Consider the following 17296-nt stretch of genomic DNA (forward strand, 5'->3'; position numbering starts at 1 on the left):
TGTACAATGGATTGTCTCCCACTCAACCATCCTTTTATACATTATAGCAACTTATCCTTAGTGCCATACCTCTCCAATTTGTACAGCAGTCTTCCGTGTGCAACAGTATCAAAAGCTTTCCTGAAATCCAAGTATATGATATCAAAATTATTTTTGGCATTCAGTTCCTTTGTGACCACACCATAGTACCCAATCAAATTGGTCAGACAAGACCTCCCTTTAACAAACCCATGCTGTGTCTTAACTATTACTGCAGTCTTGTCTAGATGATCCTGCAATGCTTCTTTAACCAGTGATTCCATTATTTTCCCTGGAACACAAGTTAAACTAACAGGTCTATAGTTAGTTTGGTGCCTTTAGAACCACCTTTGTGAATTGATGATACATTTGCCCACCTCCAGTCTATGGGGACCTCCCCTGAGTCAGGGGAGGTCCCCATAGACTGGAGGTAAGCTTTCATAATTATGGCTAAGGGTTTACTTACTTCCTTTGTTGCCTCCTTTAATATAACTGGATAGATCTCGTCCACCCCAGATGCCTTTTTTATGTTTATCTTCAACAATTACTCCTCCACTTTCCTCAGTTATTACAAAATCACTTAGCTCCCTGTTAGAGTTTGATAAACGTCTAGCATTCCCCTCATTGTATAACACCTCATATGTGAATGTAGATGCAAAATACTCTTCAATTTATTAGCTACCTGAGCATGATCATCAATAGTCAACCCATCTATGTTAAGTGGTCCAATCTGATGCATCCCTTTCCTTCTAGAGTTTACATATGTATATATTTAAATATGGTTAACACCATAAAAAGTAGCTTAGGAAAACTGAAAAACAGAATTCAAAATTTGTTGTTGAAGGAAAACAATCGATGTGCATAATCTTAATGCTGATATGCAAAACAAATACTACCAGCTCTACTTTGTCAACAGAAGGGACAGAATTTTCTTGTATCTGTAATAGTGTCTAGACACAATAGGAAGGAATATATGATGAAACCTTATGCGTTAACTCTGTACTTGAGAGACTCTGCATGGCTAATGGGGGAAATTTTCCTCAGCTATAATTAATAGAAGAAATTTAGCATTATCATGAGTACAGGCATAAGATGCAAGAAATCAAGCTTATGCAGCATCAGCCAAAAAAAAAACCCATTTCACCTCTGCATTCATTCCAAATGCCTGTCCAACTCAGCCTTAAATTTATTTAGGCTATCAACTTCCACAACAAAAGATGGAAGTCTGTTCTTCCAATCAACTACCCGCAGGCTAAAGGCAAATTTTTGCACATCTATTCTACAACTGTCTTTCCTCAATTTGAATCTATGCCCCCTCAGATTCTTAATCTGAGAAAGAGAAAGAATCCCATTAGCATTCAGCTTGCTCAACCCATTCAAGAGCTTATACACCTTGATCAGATCATCTTGCGCGTGCCGACTGTCCAGGTGCTGCAATTTTCAGAACTTAAGCCTTTCTTGGTAAGAGCACCCCTTTGTACTTGTTCTAGGAAGTCTACATCCTTCATAAAATGAGGCCTCCAGACCTGTACACAGTACTCAAGGTTCGGCCTGACGATTGTCTTGTATAACGGGATAATAACCTACCTACCCCTGCTAGAAAAATTCCTGTATATCATTAACAAGACTTCCTGACCTGCCATGGAAGCCCATTTGCATTGCTCAGTGAACTTCATATTTGATTGCACAGTTACACCAGGTCTTTTTCACTTTCCATTTCCCTGAGTGTAGTACCAAACAGTTGGTACATTTCTCTTGGGTTATTGCTACCCATATGCAGTACTTTGCATTTGTCAATTTAAACTTCAGTTACCATCCATTTGCCCAACTTATCTAGATCCAGTTGGAGTAGCATACTGTTTTTATTTTCGTTAACAAACCTGCCAACCTTTGTATCATCTGCAAACTTGGTCATTAAGATTGATATACCTTCATCAATATCATTTATAAATGTACAAAACAACAATGGGCCCAACACTGAACCCTGGGGAACTCCACTAATAACATTTATCCATGAAGAGCAGTGTCCATTGATTAACACTCTCTGTCGTCTCCCACTCAACCATCCCTTTATCCATTGTAGCAGCTTACCCCTAATGCCATACACCTTCAATTTGTATAGCAGTCTTCAATGTGCAACAGTATCAAAAGCTTTCCTGAAATCCAAGTACATGATATCAAAATTATTTTTTGCATCCAGTTCCTTTGTGACCACATGATAGTATCCAATCAAATTGGTCAAACATGATCTCTCTTTAACAAACCCATGCTGAGTCTTAACCTGAAGAGAATGGGCCCATTCTCTTCAGGTCTGAGAGCAGTCAGCAGCACAGTCTGATGATGTGTATCTCCAAGATACCTGAAATGTAACCCAATTGTATATATTAGTTTACGCTATGCTTAAATAAAATATATATTAATAACTCCACGTGGTATAAGAGTGATTAATTATACATATTAATAATTCTTAATGGATAAAAACCACATAACGTTCTTCCCTAACTATATTACTGCAGTCTTTTCTAGATGATCCTGCAATGCTTCTTTAACCTGTGACTCCATTATGTTCCCTGGTATGTAAGTTAAACTAACAGGTCTATAGTTATGTGTCACCTTTTGAACCCCCCTTTCTGAATTGTTGATACATTTGCACAACTCCAGTCCATGGGGACTTCCCCTGAGTCCAAGGAAGCTCTCATAATCATGGTTAAGGGTTTACTTATTTCCTTTGCTGCCTCCTTTAATATAACTGGATAGATCCCATCCACCCCAGGTGCTTTCCTTCTGTTTGACTTCAACAATTTCTCCTCAATTTTGCTCTCAGTTATTACAAAATCACTTCGCTCCCTGTTAGAGTTTGATAAACATCTAGCATTCCCCTCCTTGAATAACTGCTCATGTGTGAATGTAGATGCAGAATACTCATTCAGGTTGTCAGCTACCTTAGCATGATCATCAATAATCATCCCGTCTATGTTAAGTAGGCCAATCTGATTTATCCCTTTCCTTCTACAGTTCACATAAGTGAGCAACTCTTTGCTGTTTTTCTTTGCATTCTTTGCCAAAGATTTCTCCTTCGGTCTGCATAACCTCCATTGTGACTTGATTACATGCTAGCTTATATCTGCCATAGGCTTCTGTTGCCTAATAATTTATTTGCATCCCATACATTTTTCTTCTCTGGTACTAGCCTCATTAATACATCTGACATCCATTTAGGCCTAAACCTTGAACAGTATTTCTTAGCTGGAATGAAAAGCCTAGTAGTCTCCAAGATTAAATACCTGAAGGCTTCCCTTTAGAATTCAATGTTGGTAACATCATCAGTTGATCCCACTGTATAGAATTTAAAAACCGTCTGAGATCCCTGTAGTCACCATTACGAAAGCAAAAGCCCTTCCCTTTACCCTTGATGGTAATTACGTCTTTAAGTAATTCCCACATCAGTACATTGTGATCACTCTCACCCAGTGGTGAGAGTGATCACATCTTTCTTTATCTGCAAATTCTTAATGCATGAATAATCACTGCTAATTATCAGATCAAGTGTATCTCTTCCTCTGGTTGAATCGCGAACATCTTGCTGTAGAAAACAGTCATCCAATACATTCACAAAAGTCTTGCTAGTGTGCGAGTGACCAACAATCAGGTTCCAGTCAGTATCTGGAAAGGTAAAATCCCCCATAATAAGACATTCTGATTTACTGGCCCCACTCTATTTCTCTGCACAATTGCTCATTATACTCATCACATTGATTAGGCCTATAACACACACCTACTCTCATTTTGTTGCGCATGGAAGACTATTGTACAAATTGGAGCAGAATGGTATTAAGGGTAAGTTGCTACAGTGGATAAAAGGATGGTTAAGTGGGAGAAGACAGAGGGTGGTAATCAATGGGTGCTGCTCTTCGTGGATTAATGTTATTAGTGGAGTCCCACAGGGTTCGGTGTTGGGTTCACTGTTGTTTTTATATTTATCAATGATATTGATGAAGGTATATCAGGCTTGATGTCGAAGTTTGCAGATGATATAAAGGTTGGCAGGGTTGTTAATGACAGTAATGGCAGTGTGCTACTGCAACAGGATCTAGATAATTTGGGCAGATGAGCTAAGAAGTGGCAACTGAAGTTTAACCTTGACAAATGCAAAGTACTGCATATGGGTAGAAGTAACCCCAGAGAAACGTACCAACTGTGTGGTTACTACACTTAAGGTGGTAGAAAATGAAAAAGACCTGGGAGTAATTGTGCAGTCAGATATGAAGTTTTCTGAGCAATGCAGACAGCCTGCCAGGGCAGGTCATGGGGTTTTGTCAATGATATATAGGAATTTTGCTAGCAGGGAGAAGGAGATGATTGTCCCTCTGTATAAGGCAATGGTCAGACCACGCCTTGAGTACTGTGTACAGGTCCGGAGGCCTCATTTTAGGAAGGATGTAGATTTACTTGAGCGTGTACAGAGAAGGGTGACAAGATGGTGAGGGGAATGAACAAGAGAGGCTTAAGTTCTGCAAATTGCAGTGGCTGGAGACTAGGCACCTGCGCGGTGATCTGATTGAGGTGTATAAGGCCTTGAATGGGTTGAGCACGCTGAATTCTGATGGGATCCTTCCACTTGTTCAGATTACAAACCTAAGGGGGCATAAATTCAAATTAAGAAAGGACAGATGTAGAACAGATGTTGGGAAATGTGCCTTTAGGCAGCGGGTGGTTAATTGCTGGAACAAACTTCCATCTGTCATTGTGGAAGTTGATAGGTTGAATAAATTTAAGGAGGAACTGGACAGGCATTTGGAGGGAATGGTGTTTTTTTTTGGCTGATGCTGCATAAGCTCATACACTTGCTTTCTTGCATCACATGCCACTACTACTTCTACTATTTTCCCTTTCCCAGTGCTTATATCACACCAGATTGACTCAACATTGTATTGTCCAACATAAATTGGATGCACTTTCTTAGATTTTATGTATTTCTTAACTAACAGCCTAAACCCCCCCCTCCTCCCTTCCTGTCCTGTCTATCCTTTCTATACACATTGTACTCCTCAAATTCGAATTCTGCATTGCTTCTGTCTGCGTGGCACCACATCTCTGATATCCCAACAATATCCGCCTTTGATGTCTTGACCAGCACTTCAAACTCATCAAATTTATTAACTATACTCCTAGCATTGGTGTACTTGCAAGTAGTAGTAATGGCATGTAATGCAAGAAAGCAAGTGTATGAGCTTATGCAGCATCAGCCAAAAAAAAACACCATTCCCTTCAAATGCCTGTCCAGTTCATCCTTAAATTTGTTTAACCTATCAACTTTCACAACGACAGATGGAAGTTTGTTCCAGCAATTAACCACCCTCTGACTACAGGCAAATTTCTGCACATCTATTCTAATCTGTCTTTTCTTAATTTGAATTTATGCCCCCTTAGGTTCGTAATCTGAACAAGTGGTAGGATCCCATCAGAATTCAGCGTGCTCAACCCATTCAAGGCCTTATACACCTCAATCAGATCACCGCGCAGGTGCTTAGTCTCCAGCCACTGCAATTTGCAGAACTTAAGCCTCTCTTGGTAAGAGGATTCCTTCATTCCCCTCACCAATCTTGTTGCCCTTTGTACATGCCCAAGCAAATCTACATCCTTCAAGCAAATATACATCCTTTCTAAAATGAGGCCTCCAGACCTGTACGCAGTACTCAAGGCGTGGCCTGACCATTGCCTTATACAGAGGGACAATCACCTCCTTCTCCCTGCTAGCAAAATTCCTATATATCATTGACAAAACCCCATGACCTGCCCTGGCAGCCTGTCTGCATTGCTCAGAAAACTGTATTTACTTGTTCCATTATGACTCCCAGTACTCCTGTAAATCTCCAACACCTTTCTCTCCAAACTACTGCTCATTCTAATAGAAGCAGTGCAAGAATCAATTTTGCGTCTGCCTGCAGCACTCTTAACCTTTTAGTCTTTGTATCTCCTCAAGCTAGCCATTTTCCGATCCACTTAACACTGCCTCGATAGCATCAGCAAATATTCTTTCACCCCTTCTCTTTAACTGTACCTCATTCTTCCAGAAGCAGTCTCCCCGTTAACAAGCACAGACCATGCTGCTGGGCACCTCCGTAGCCAGGTGGGAAGGAGCAGCAGTGCATAGCACATACTTCTTGATTAGACCGGGGTTCGAACCTGTCACCACCAAATACAGAGGATGCGGAAAGGTCAGGGAATGACCACTGCATATTCTGGAGCAATATGGCCTTAGTTGCTAATGCTCCTAAAAAAACCAAATAATATAACAGACCATGCTGAAAAAAAAATTCTACCCCATGAGCCTTGCACATTCTCTCCAGGGCCAAATTGATTGACAAGGCTCTCGTCATATACTCTCTACTGTCATGTCTGGGCAGAATAGCAGAAACTTTTACATTCAAACCTAACTTGTGACTTTTTTTTCAACATTCACCTGTACTTGTTGAGTAAATCTGCAGATCTCTTACTCTTAATGTCATTAGTTCCAACATGTACAACAATATCACCTTCTGTGCCTTTAAAAGATGATATCTGCTGTACAACGTCATCAACTTTTGCCCCTGGCAGCCATGCCCTGGTCCTGTTCCACCTATCCTTGTTGCATAGTATATTCCCCGTCTCCCTGACAATAGAGTCACCAACAATAACTAGCTTCTGTGGGACCAGCACATTTGTTTTGTCAAGTTACTAGTGCCATTGAAGACACCTAAGAGTTCAGGGAAACTGCTAATTTGGGGCTGGGGTGAATAGAGCAGGTTAGGGACATGGACCAAAATCATATTTGCACCTATCCTGTAACTACTTGTCTCTGACTTGTAATTGCATTATGCACAGAAAGAAAAATTGAAATGGATGCAAAAACCACAAGCAGTCATATACCACCAGGAAAAATGTGTTAAGCTACTCTACTACAAGGGTGCAATAGGTTGTAAAAAGCCAAAAGATAGAAAATTTATCTTTAAAGTAAAGTGTACTGCAAATAAATTAAATGATTAGATCAGGTAGTGCTGTTATAATAGGACTAACAGGGACATAGTTCCATGATGGCAGGTGAAGAATTTATTTATTGTGAATGTAACATATTCAATAGGAATAGAGAAGTTGTAGGGAATGGGAGAGTCCTGTTTCTTATCAAAATTTATCGGAAAGCAATCAAGCTGTACTGAGATCAAGTTCAGATGGACTTGAGTCTGTGTGGTGCAAAATGACTGTCAGTAAAGAGACGATGATCAGAGTTTGCTACAGACAAAATGTTAAAAATCTCTATAGGCAACTTGAACACAGCCAAGTTAATTGCCTTGTGATAGTCTTCTTCGACCTACCACTTGTAGAGTGGAATTAACTGGCAGTTTGTCATGAGGAAACAGATTTTGGAACCACTGGATGATATTATCTGCATCAAAATGTCAGAGGAAGTACAAGGAGTTCTGATATCCTCCACTTAGTTCTTATCTTGGATCAAAATAGCATACTGCCAACTCTCCAGATTTATGACAATGAATCAGTCTCTTTTACTCAATTTGACTCTTCTCTGTCTCGCTATTATAATGTAGTTGCTGACAAAGCATATTAATGTCTTTTTTAGGGATAACTTGGCTTTTTTCCATCAAGGCGTACAAGATTTTGTATGTATTGTAAAATCTGTAAAGTTAATATATTTGCCTTGCATGTTGTATGAAGATATGATTTTTCAGTTTCAAATGGCATTTACTGAGATATAATCAGACATTTGCAAACAGATAAACATCATTTGTGGTGAATGATGGTGTCATACATGCCAAATATATATTTACATCTTTTGTCATTGAACATGATGTTCCTCTAAGTTGTGTTAATTACAGTATTTATGGAGGGATGTTATTCAGAAATAGGTTTGCTAATTAGCATTAGCAAAGGCACATGATGCAAGAAAGAAAGCTTATATAGCATTAGCCAAAAAAAACCACTTATTTCACCCATCCACTTGCTCCAAATGTTTGTCAATTTCTGCCTTGAATCTATTTAAGCTATCAACTTCTACGACAGTTGGAAGTTTGTTTGTTCTAGCAATCAACCACCTGCTGGCTAAAGGCAAACTTCTGCACATCTATCCTACAACAGTCTTTCCTTAATTTGAATTTGTCCTCTCAGGCAAATATTCTGAGCAAGAGGAAGAATCCCATCAGCATTGAGCATGCTCAAACCATTCAAGGCTTTATACACCTCAATCAGATCACCTCGTCTCTAGTCTCCAGACACTGTAATTTGCAAAACTTAAGCCTTTCTTCGTAAGAGCAACCCTTTGTTCCATTCACTAATCTTGTTGCCGTTCTCTGTACTCGTTCCAACAGCTCTACATCTTAAAATGAAGCCTCCAGTCCTGTATACAGTACTCAAGGTGTGACCTGACCATTTCCTTATACAAGGGGATAATCACCTCCTTATCCCTATTAGAAATATTCCTGTATATTTAGCATTAGCAAAGGCACATGATGCAAGAAAGCAAGCTTATATAGCATCAGGAACAAAAAAAAAACCACTTATTTCACCCATCCACTTGCTCCAAATGTTTGTGACAAGACATCATGAGCTACTCTTGCAGACCTTCTGCACTGCTCAGAAAACTTCATATCTGCCTGCACAATCACCCCCCAGGTCCTTTTCATTCTCTACCACTGTCAGTGTAGTACCACAGAGTTGATACGATATTCTGGGGTTACTGCTTCCCATATGTAGTACTTTAACATTTGTCAATGTTAAACTTCATTTGCCACCCCTCAGCCCATCTGCTCAACTTTTCTAATAGTGGAATAGCAAAAAAAAAAAATATGGTTAGGGAAGACCCAAAACAACAGGCATTGTTGGTGAAATTGTACATTGTTGTTGGCTTATATGAAAGGTGATGGCTCTGAAAAATGGACCATGGATAGCAATAATCAAAGTGATTCCAAGCTATATCCCATTGTGGTTATCCTTTGTAATAATAAAAAAATAAAATAAAATTGAAAGCAGCTTGCTCCCACTGCCTGCATTGGAAGATGACTGTAGCGAGTACAACATTCTGAACAACCTGGGATTCCTTCAAAAAACTGGCACTTAGCGTTGATAATGTGCCTATTATGATAGGCTTAAAAACTGGTGTAGCAAGGGTATTAAAAGAGGATATTGTGAGCAATTGAAGGTAATAGTTTGTCCTTGTCATCCTATTAATTTGTGCTGAAAAGGGAGCTGCATGCCATCCTGTGAAAATGGATGAATATTCAGTAGAAATTTACTACTATCTAGAAAGAAGTGCTAAAAGGAAAGATAGAATTAAACAATTTCAGCTGATATATACACCAAAGTAAAAGAGATTTTGAAGAAAGTGTCTATACATGGCTGTATATGGTTAATTGTTCTTGTTTATACTCCAGCACGATGATCAGGTCAGTGGAGTTTACAATAAATCGTCAATACAAACATTAATCGTATTTAGCAGTCATGGGCTTCAGCCCCAGTCTACTCAAAGATCGCATGCTATTGCACTCTCGCTCCTGACCACTTGGCTACGTCAGGCTGTGTAACTGGACTGGTAGAACAGTGGAAACTTTTGACAAGTCTATTTATGTTGTTGTTGTTATTTGGTTTTTAGGAGCATTAGCAACTAAGGCCATATTGCTCCATGGATATGCAGTGGTCATTCCCTGACCTTTCCGCTTCCTCCGTATTTGGTGGTCACGGGCTCGAACCCCGGTCTAATCAAGAAGCATGTGCTACGCACTGCTGCTCCTGCCCACCTGGCTACAGAGGCACCCAAGTCTGTTTAAAGAAGTCAAAAGTAATGAGAGAAGTGATATGAACACTTTTCAGTTTCCAAAATGAAAAGTACAATGAGCATTTAGTATGCGGCACTGACTCATGTTCAAATGTAGTTCATGATACAAAAGTTTTGAAAGAAGACAAACTGAACTCAACAGAACACTTCTGAATTGCAACCTCCTCGTAAAAGCAATCTGAAACAAGCTAAACCAGCTGATAATTCTAAGCATATTATCCTTGCTCATGCAGAAAATCTGTACATGTTTTTATCTTCTGGGAGAAAAAGATTTTGCTCTCCTTGTTTTACATCATGAAGTACTTCATGGCTACATGTGACTACATGGTGTATAAGTTCCCATTGAAAAATGATGTTCTTGTAAATTCTGAGGTAGCAGACGCAGTGCCAATTGATGAAATTTGTGCTACACAAATTTCATCGACTGGCATTGCATAATTTTCAAATTTGAAAATTTTCAAGAATAAGCTTGTAGTACTTGGTGTTGTTAACCATAAAGAAATAGACTAAAGGATGAATGTTTTGTATCATCAGTTCTGTCAGTTTCAGTGTGAGAATCTACCACATGCTATTATGAAGGAAGAAGAGACTGATTACAGTGGTCTTTGGTTGGGGAGATTGATAAGTAGGCAAGGAAGCTTGAAATATAACAGATTATTCCAAGTCATGTTTCCATAATAGGCATAATGGTCCTTAGGCAATTTATGCAGTTAAAGGGAAAATTAAGGGTTAAAGGGATTACCTTTCTGCAGTGTTAGTGGTGCCTGTAACAGCTATGCAGCCACTTATCCCACCTACCCTGAAGTTGTGTTAGTCAACTGGCTTTCAGGCGCCTCGTAGCCAGGTGGGAAGGAGCAGCAGTGTGTAGCACACGCTTCTTGATTAGACCGGGATTCGAGCCCGTCATCACCAAATACAGAGGATGCGGAAAGGTCAGAGAATGACCACCGCATATTCCCGGAACAATATGGCCTTAGTTGCTAATACTCCTAAAAAAAAAAAAAAAAAAACCAAACCAAATCAATTGGCTTTCAATAGCCAGTCAGAAGATTAAGGTGTATTACCAACACAAATAATAGCCTCTGGTCAACCTGTGTTGTAGTTCTCCTTTACTTCGGCAAGCAGTTTTTCAGAAAAGTGAGGGATCACGTCTCTCAGTAAATTTCTCCTGTCTTTGTTTACATGGTCACAGTTAGCTGAATATCTGAGTGATTCTGACAGTTTGGACAGTATTCAAAGAACTAGTGACAGTAGCCACGTCGGAAGGGGGGGGGGAGAATGTTGCCAGATTTTGAAACTGCATTCAGGCCTTCACTGTAAAGAAAATGTTCTAAAACAATAAAGGCAATAATTTAAAAAAAAAAAAAAAAGTAGTATGCATCATGTCACCAATTTCCAAAAAACCAGCACAATTTGAGGATGATTGCTAAAGAACTTGACGTGTAAATTATAAATGTTAGTCGGGTGTTTAGACCGTGGGTAGCTTGTAGCTTGCAGACGGCAATCGCAGTTTGGAGGAATTATGCTGCTTTTACAAACATTTTGAATCAAAAGTTAAATATTCGGGATTATTAAACTGCCCTTTTAAATCTAGAATTTCTTAGTGATTTAGCACTAATTATTGACATCCTGCAAGAACTCTCTTACCTTTGAGAAGCTTTACATAGTTGCAGCGTTACTATAGTAAAAGCAGATAAATTAATTATTCAAACTATAAATGCTATTGCTAATTTGAAAAAAAATTCTGAAGGAAGTTATGAAGCGAAAATTGAGAGCATGTTGAAGTCAAAAGAATTTGAAGGAACCAAAATTGAAAGTAAGAACACATTTAAAAAATCACCTTGTGACAAGTCATTAAACTGCATTGTTTTATCTTTAAAGGATCAGTTATTATTGCAACACAGTAATTTTAAATTAAATAAAGAAAATAATGATATCAATGACAATGTGGAATTGAAAGAAATTTTAAACATATGCTACCGGATATTGTGGAATATGGAAGAACTTTTGTCTCCATGGCATGAAAAACGAATAAGAAATTTAAGTTTTCTATAAAATATGAAATAAAAATTAATGATTTTAAGAGATTTTGTCAAACAGTTTATCTTTAACACCAAGTGAAATTCCCTTGTCAATTAAAAAAGCCAGAAATATCCTTGAAACCACTGCGATTAGCAGTGCTGAAACTGAGTGAGCTTTCAGCTTAATGAATAATATTGTAACAACAAAAAGAACATCACAAATTAAACATGTTGCAGATATGATGACCATACATTTAAATGGAAAACCATTGCTTCAATTTGATCTGGATCATTACGTCAAATCTTTGCTCCGTAATCATCACTCAGATATTGAGCAAAGCAAATCGACAACAAATATTAATGAAGTAAATTCTGTATGGCAATTTTTAGAATAAATTTTTCTTGGATATTTGTGTAATAGTTTTCTTAATGTAATCTGTGATTTTTGTTTACCTTTTCTAGACTAGTTTGTTTTTTATGTAATATTTGTTTTTATTTTGTAGAATGTTTTACGATAGTTTTTGTTATTTGTGATATGGGAAATATTTAACATTTATTTTTTATTCACACTATTAAAATTTTATCATGAAAAAAATGTATCCATTATATTTCCATAGTTTTAAAAAAAGAAGAAAGTGGCACGTGTTCCAAGCACACACGGTAGACAGTTTTATGTGAAGCATCCTTCGCGTTTCTTTCGGGTATTTTGATTTGTATATATTGATTACAAAATAAAAGAACTTTTGTATTGTAAATATTTTATTGATCATTCTCAAATTTTCATAATTTCTGGAAGACAAGATAAAACTGATTTATGATAACTAAACTAAGAAATGTATACTTGTGACTGCAATGTATCTAAATGCCTCTGGAAAACACCATTGATTGAGCTACCTGATCTTGTAGTTGAAACGACATACACAGCTGTTGGAGGCACCTAACAATGGAATGTAGCAAAAATATGAGACGAAAAAAGAAATTGTTGACATATTTGTATTGTTGTGGTCATATGACAAATACTTGTATTGTCACAATCATACTTGCTTTAGTAGTAACTGCAGGAAGTTACTGCATGATTGTGTAAGAAGTAACTGTATGATTATGACATCATACTATTCAAAAATTCTAAAAAGTTTGAACTCGAGATATCGTACCAGTCACGAAAAATGCGCCATGTGCTCTAATCACACTACTAGTGAGCACTTGGCACAGACTAGTGGTGTGAGTGTGAGAAGTGCCTCTGCAGACACCATAGATGAAGCCACTTCCGTGACCAATCAGATTTACTCGATAAGTATCCGCAAGGATGTTTCACATCAAAAAGTCAGCAAAACTGCAAGCCCATTGTTAAAATATTCACAGCTCACCACTGTGTATGACCAAAAGTATGTGGACTTTCCTTTTCAGATATATACTGTTCCGGAAGATTCAAATGTGTAGGTCAGCCCATGCAGCAATGCATTAGAAGCTAGTATGTCATCATTTGGAACTTAGACTTTCAATGTTGGATGCCACATAAGTAAACTTTCTGTGCATGCAACTCCTCTAAACCTTCCAAAATTCTCTGTAGCAAATGACATTGAAAAATAGAAGACCATAGGCGATACGTTAATGAAAAGAAAAAGTCTGAATGGCCTCACAAACTTGTGGAACATGTTTCATGAACTGGGCTAGTTAGTGCCTCACCCATGCTGTCTACAGAAAATATCTTGAAGCAGATCCAAGAGTTTACAAGGTGCTGACATAGCCTTATATGCAGTTGCCCTTCATTGGTAGGGCAGCTACACTTAAGCCCAATGATGTGAAACAGCATTTGGAGTGGGGTCATTGCTGACATTGATGCTCTCTAAACCTGTGCTATGGAGAGCTATATCTTACTGCACTGTCTTTATTTCCAGTGAGCATGTTTGGGTGTGGACATGGGCTTGTCCGAAGAGAGCTTCCTATTGAAGTGTGTCATCTTGACCTTGAAGTCCACAACATAGCTGGACATTTTGGACTACTTACACTGGAGCAATGTTATAGTTATCTACTACTGACGCTTGAGCAATATTATGAAAATTATTATCTACTACTTATGTGGAAGCAATATTATGGAAATTATTATCTACTACTTATGCGGGAGCAATATTATGGCCCCGTCAATATCAGCATCACAGCACTGTATGTTCTTTATGTAAATTAAGAAAGGATGAAATATTGGTTAACTCTAAGCAGAATTTAAAAAATAACCCGAAACTTAAAAAAAAAAAAAAAAACCATTATACATGGTATGGAACATGTAGAACTGGTTTGTGAACAGTGATATCCAAATGTTGGACAGCCTGGCTTAGAACTTGGACCTAAATGCCCATTGATTACCTGTGAGATACATTTAAGTGCTGGTTAGGCTGTGGCCTTAAAAGTATTTTTCCCGACCAGCTGTGGACTACTTTGTGGATGAATGGGGACAAATTATAGTTGTCATCTACTAGTATTTGGGATAAAGTATACCAAATACTAGTAGATGATTGAAACTTATATAGACCAAAGATGGCTCTACCATGTATTGAATTTTTATTTAAAAAGCCCCTTTTAATTCAAAAACTTTTTATTTTTGTCTGCATATGTCCGAATGCTTTTAGTCATAAGTATAATTTTTGGTGCATTTAGAGGAGAATCTTAGTAATAAGAAATTTTCCTTTGTTTACTCCAAAAAATTAATGTTTTCGTTTCTGTTTAGTATGAATCATGTATTTCAAAAAATTGAAAACAACAGCAGAGACATTAATGCTGTGTTTAATTTGAACCTTCTTGAATTTATTCAGCTTTATTTTTAGAATTCTCTGTCTACTTTCTCAACTATTTGCTTTTTTTTTTTTTTATAGAGACCAGATCTGATAATATGCTTGATGTCTTTCGAAATATAATTAGAAAAGAAGGATACGTTGGACTTTATAGAGGTATTACTCCAAACTTTTTGAAAGTAGCACCTGCAGTTGGTATTAGCTATGTTGTTTATGAGAATGTACGTCAAGCTCTGGGAGTATCCATGACCTAATAGCGAAAAGTGCCTAGTTTCTTAGAGTATAGAGTATAATTTTTTAAGGTTGACCTCGTTGAGAGACTTCATTTTAAATAAACTGTTATACATGTCAAATAAACAATACAAACAGTGAAAAAAATGTCCAGTGTTGTAAACAGTATCAACATTGAATTATTGTATATATTTAAAAATTTCATCACTCATATTCGACCATTGCTTTACTTTACGCCAAAGATACTAATTTCCTTGCATTAACACACTGGAAACACTATAATTTTGAAATTGTGTTTAAATATTACCTCTTATTACTTTTATCTTGAGCATAGCAAAACCAATTCCATGTTTAATGTAATTTTAAAATGCATTGAAACATTTCAGAGATTATTTTTGTTTCTTACATAGATGCTGTGTATATTTTTTTGTATATATTATAAATATTAATATTTATGACCATCTACTTTGAATCTTAGTAACCTTCTGTTAATATCATACTCATTTTAACTAAAGGTGTAATTGTTTTCTATATAATTTTAAAATTTCATAATAATTTTGTACATTAAGTGTACTTTGTACAGTAAGTACTTCCCTTTCCATTTGTTTTAATTTTCAAAAACATTGTGATTCAACTCTTACAAGAAATGTTTACCATGTCAACTAGGTAGTTCTTGTTTATTTAATAAATTGTTATTAGTTGAATGTTTCTTGTATTGAAATTAATTTATTATTGTAGATACATTCCTGTAAAGAACTTTTTTTTTTCCCTTGCAAAGTACTTTAATGGAAAACTATCATTAAATTATTAATTTATCATGCTTTGGTACTGTGTTTTGAGCATCTTCATATATTATATTAATTATTTCATTTTATTTCATTTCTCTTTGCATGTATAGCATTTTTCTTGTTTCCCCCCCCCCCCTTAATAAGCATTTTTGTCATATAAAGATATTACAGCAAACTCTTACTTATATGGACTGTTCATTTAATCTGAAAATGTTACCTAACCATCTCCTATTTCATTATAGATATAATTTGAATAACTGCCCTTTGTTTAGTTCTCCAAGTGCATGTTAAATTTTAAATCTGCCTGTGTAATACCCCATTCACCATACTGTATAATACCCCATTCAAAATTTTGAAAGTGGCAAGAAACAGTTTAAATTATGCACTTTTTAGTCATTTTTTATTTTACCATTATAAGAAACAACAATGAATAACATAAATTGTTTTTTAAAATAGGTGTATACTGGTATGCCTTTTGAGCAGATATTCCAGAAAATTTTGCATTAGCAAATGTGATGCATACTTTGAGCAGATTATAATATATTTTGACATCTGTAGAGTTTGCTTACGTGATCAGGCACATTGGAGTTGAGTATGCCAAAAGTGAATGCATGTTGGTATCTTATATATATGTATAATTTTTTTTTTTTTTTTTTCAATTCTAACATAATTGATGATGCAGTTTGAAAGTTAAAACCATGACAGGTCAGTACTAAAATACATGTGTCACTCTAATGGATAATTTTTATATTTTCAGATTGTTTTTTTGCATAATATGCTAAATAGTCTTTGCTGTTACACACCTAATAGGTTGTCATTTTGCATGTAGTTTCAAAAGGTCATAGTTGGAGTGCTTGCATTGGTACTTCCTAAATACCCTTCATTCTCTTAGAAACTGGAGAAATTTTTTAAAAAAATTTTAAATCAGGGCTATTAGCTATTCTTGAGAAGGTAATGCCCACTCCCCCCATCTATTAGTTATTTCAGCTTTTCGGCTACACAACATGCAGATTTGCTTGTATAGGCTGGATCAAATTTTTTGTATATATACCTACCCATTTTTTGAAGGCATCCAATTGTCTTCTTATCCTTAAAACAGAAATATCTTAGAATTATCATCCCATATCCTTGGTGTGCTATCCAAGTAAAATGTTATAGTGGATAGTATGCTTAAAACCTCCCCCATAGCTGCTGAAAAAATAGAAGGTACTGTCACCTGAAATATTGCATATTGGTTTTAGGAGAAACTGACCTACTTTGGATCTACATATTGAAACCAAGATCAGGAATGCTTTCATTAGAAAGCAGCATCTAATTATAGTAAACCTTGATATCAAGAAAGCTTCTGATTCTACACAGAGAGTAGAATCCTTATAGATCTTTGCAAAGCTGGTTTTAGAAGTAACATTCCTAAATTTATATAGCCTTCTTATATTTAAGAACCTTTCAAATTCAATATAGGAAAGGAGGGCATCTCTCATCTGTGTACATTCAGGAGAAAAAAAGGACCCCCTCCAGGACTTTAGTCTTGTCATAAACTGGAGGAATTTCTAAAGACCTCTTCAGTAGGATTGTAGTTAATTGATAACAACTAGAGGGAGTATAGTTTTCCATGTGAGTTATTCCAGG

General features: G+C 36.7%; 1 protein-coding gene across 1 annotated transcript in view; it reads left to right on the forward strand.

The window, feature by feature from the left end:
* Positions 1–14902, forward strand: part of LOC150089485 (mitochondrial adenyl nucleotide antiporter SCaMC-like) — a 279984-nt gene extending 265082 nt beyond the window's left edge. Inside the window, exon 10 of the mRNA XM_090368618.1 lies at positions 14730–14902. Within this exon, the coding sequence (XP_090224744.1) occupies positions 14730–14902 (173 nt within the window). The remainder of the gene's footprint in view (positions 1–14729) is intronic.
* Positions 14903–17296: the final 2394 nt, after the last annotated feature.

This window comes from Mastigoproctus giganteus, chromosome 2 (assembly GCF_048544385.1).
Source record: "Mastigoproctus giganteus isolate SK-2022 chromosome 2, ASM4854438v1, whole genome shotgun sequence".
In the NCBI taxonomy this organism is placed as follows: Eukaryota; Metazoa; Arthropoda; class Arachnida; order Uropygi; family Thelyphonidae; genus Mastigoproctus; species Mastigoproctus giganteus.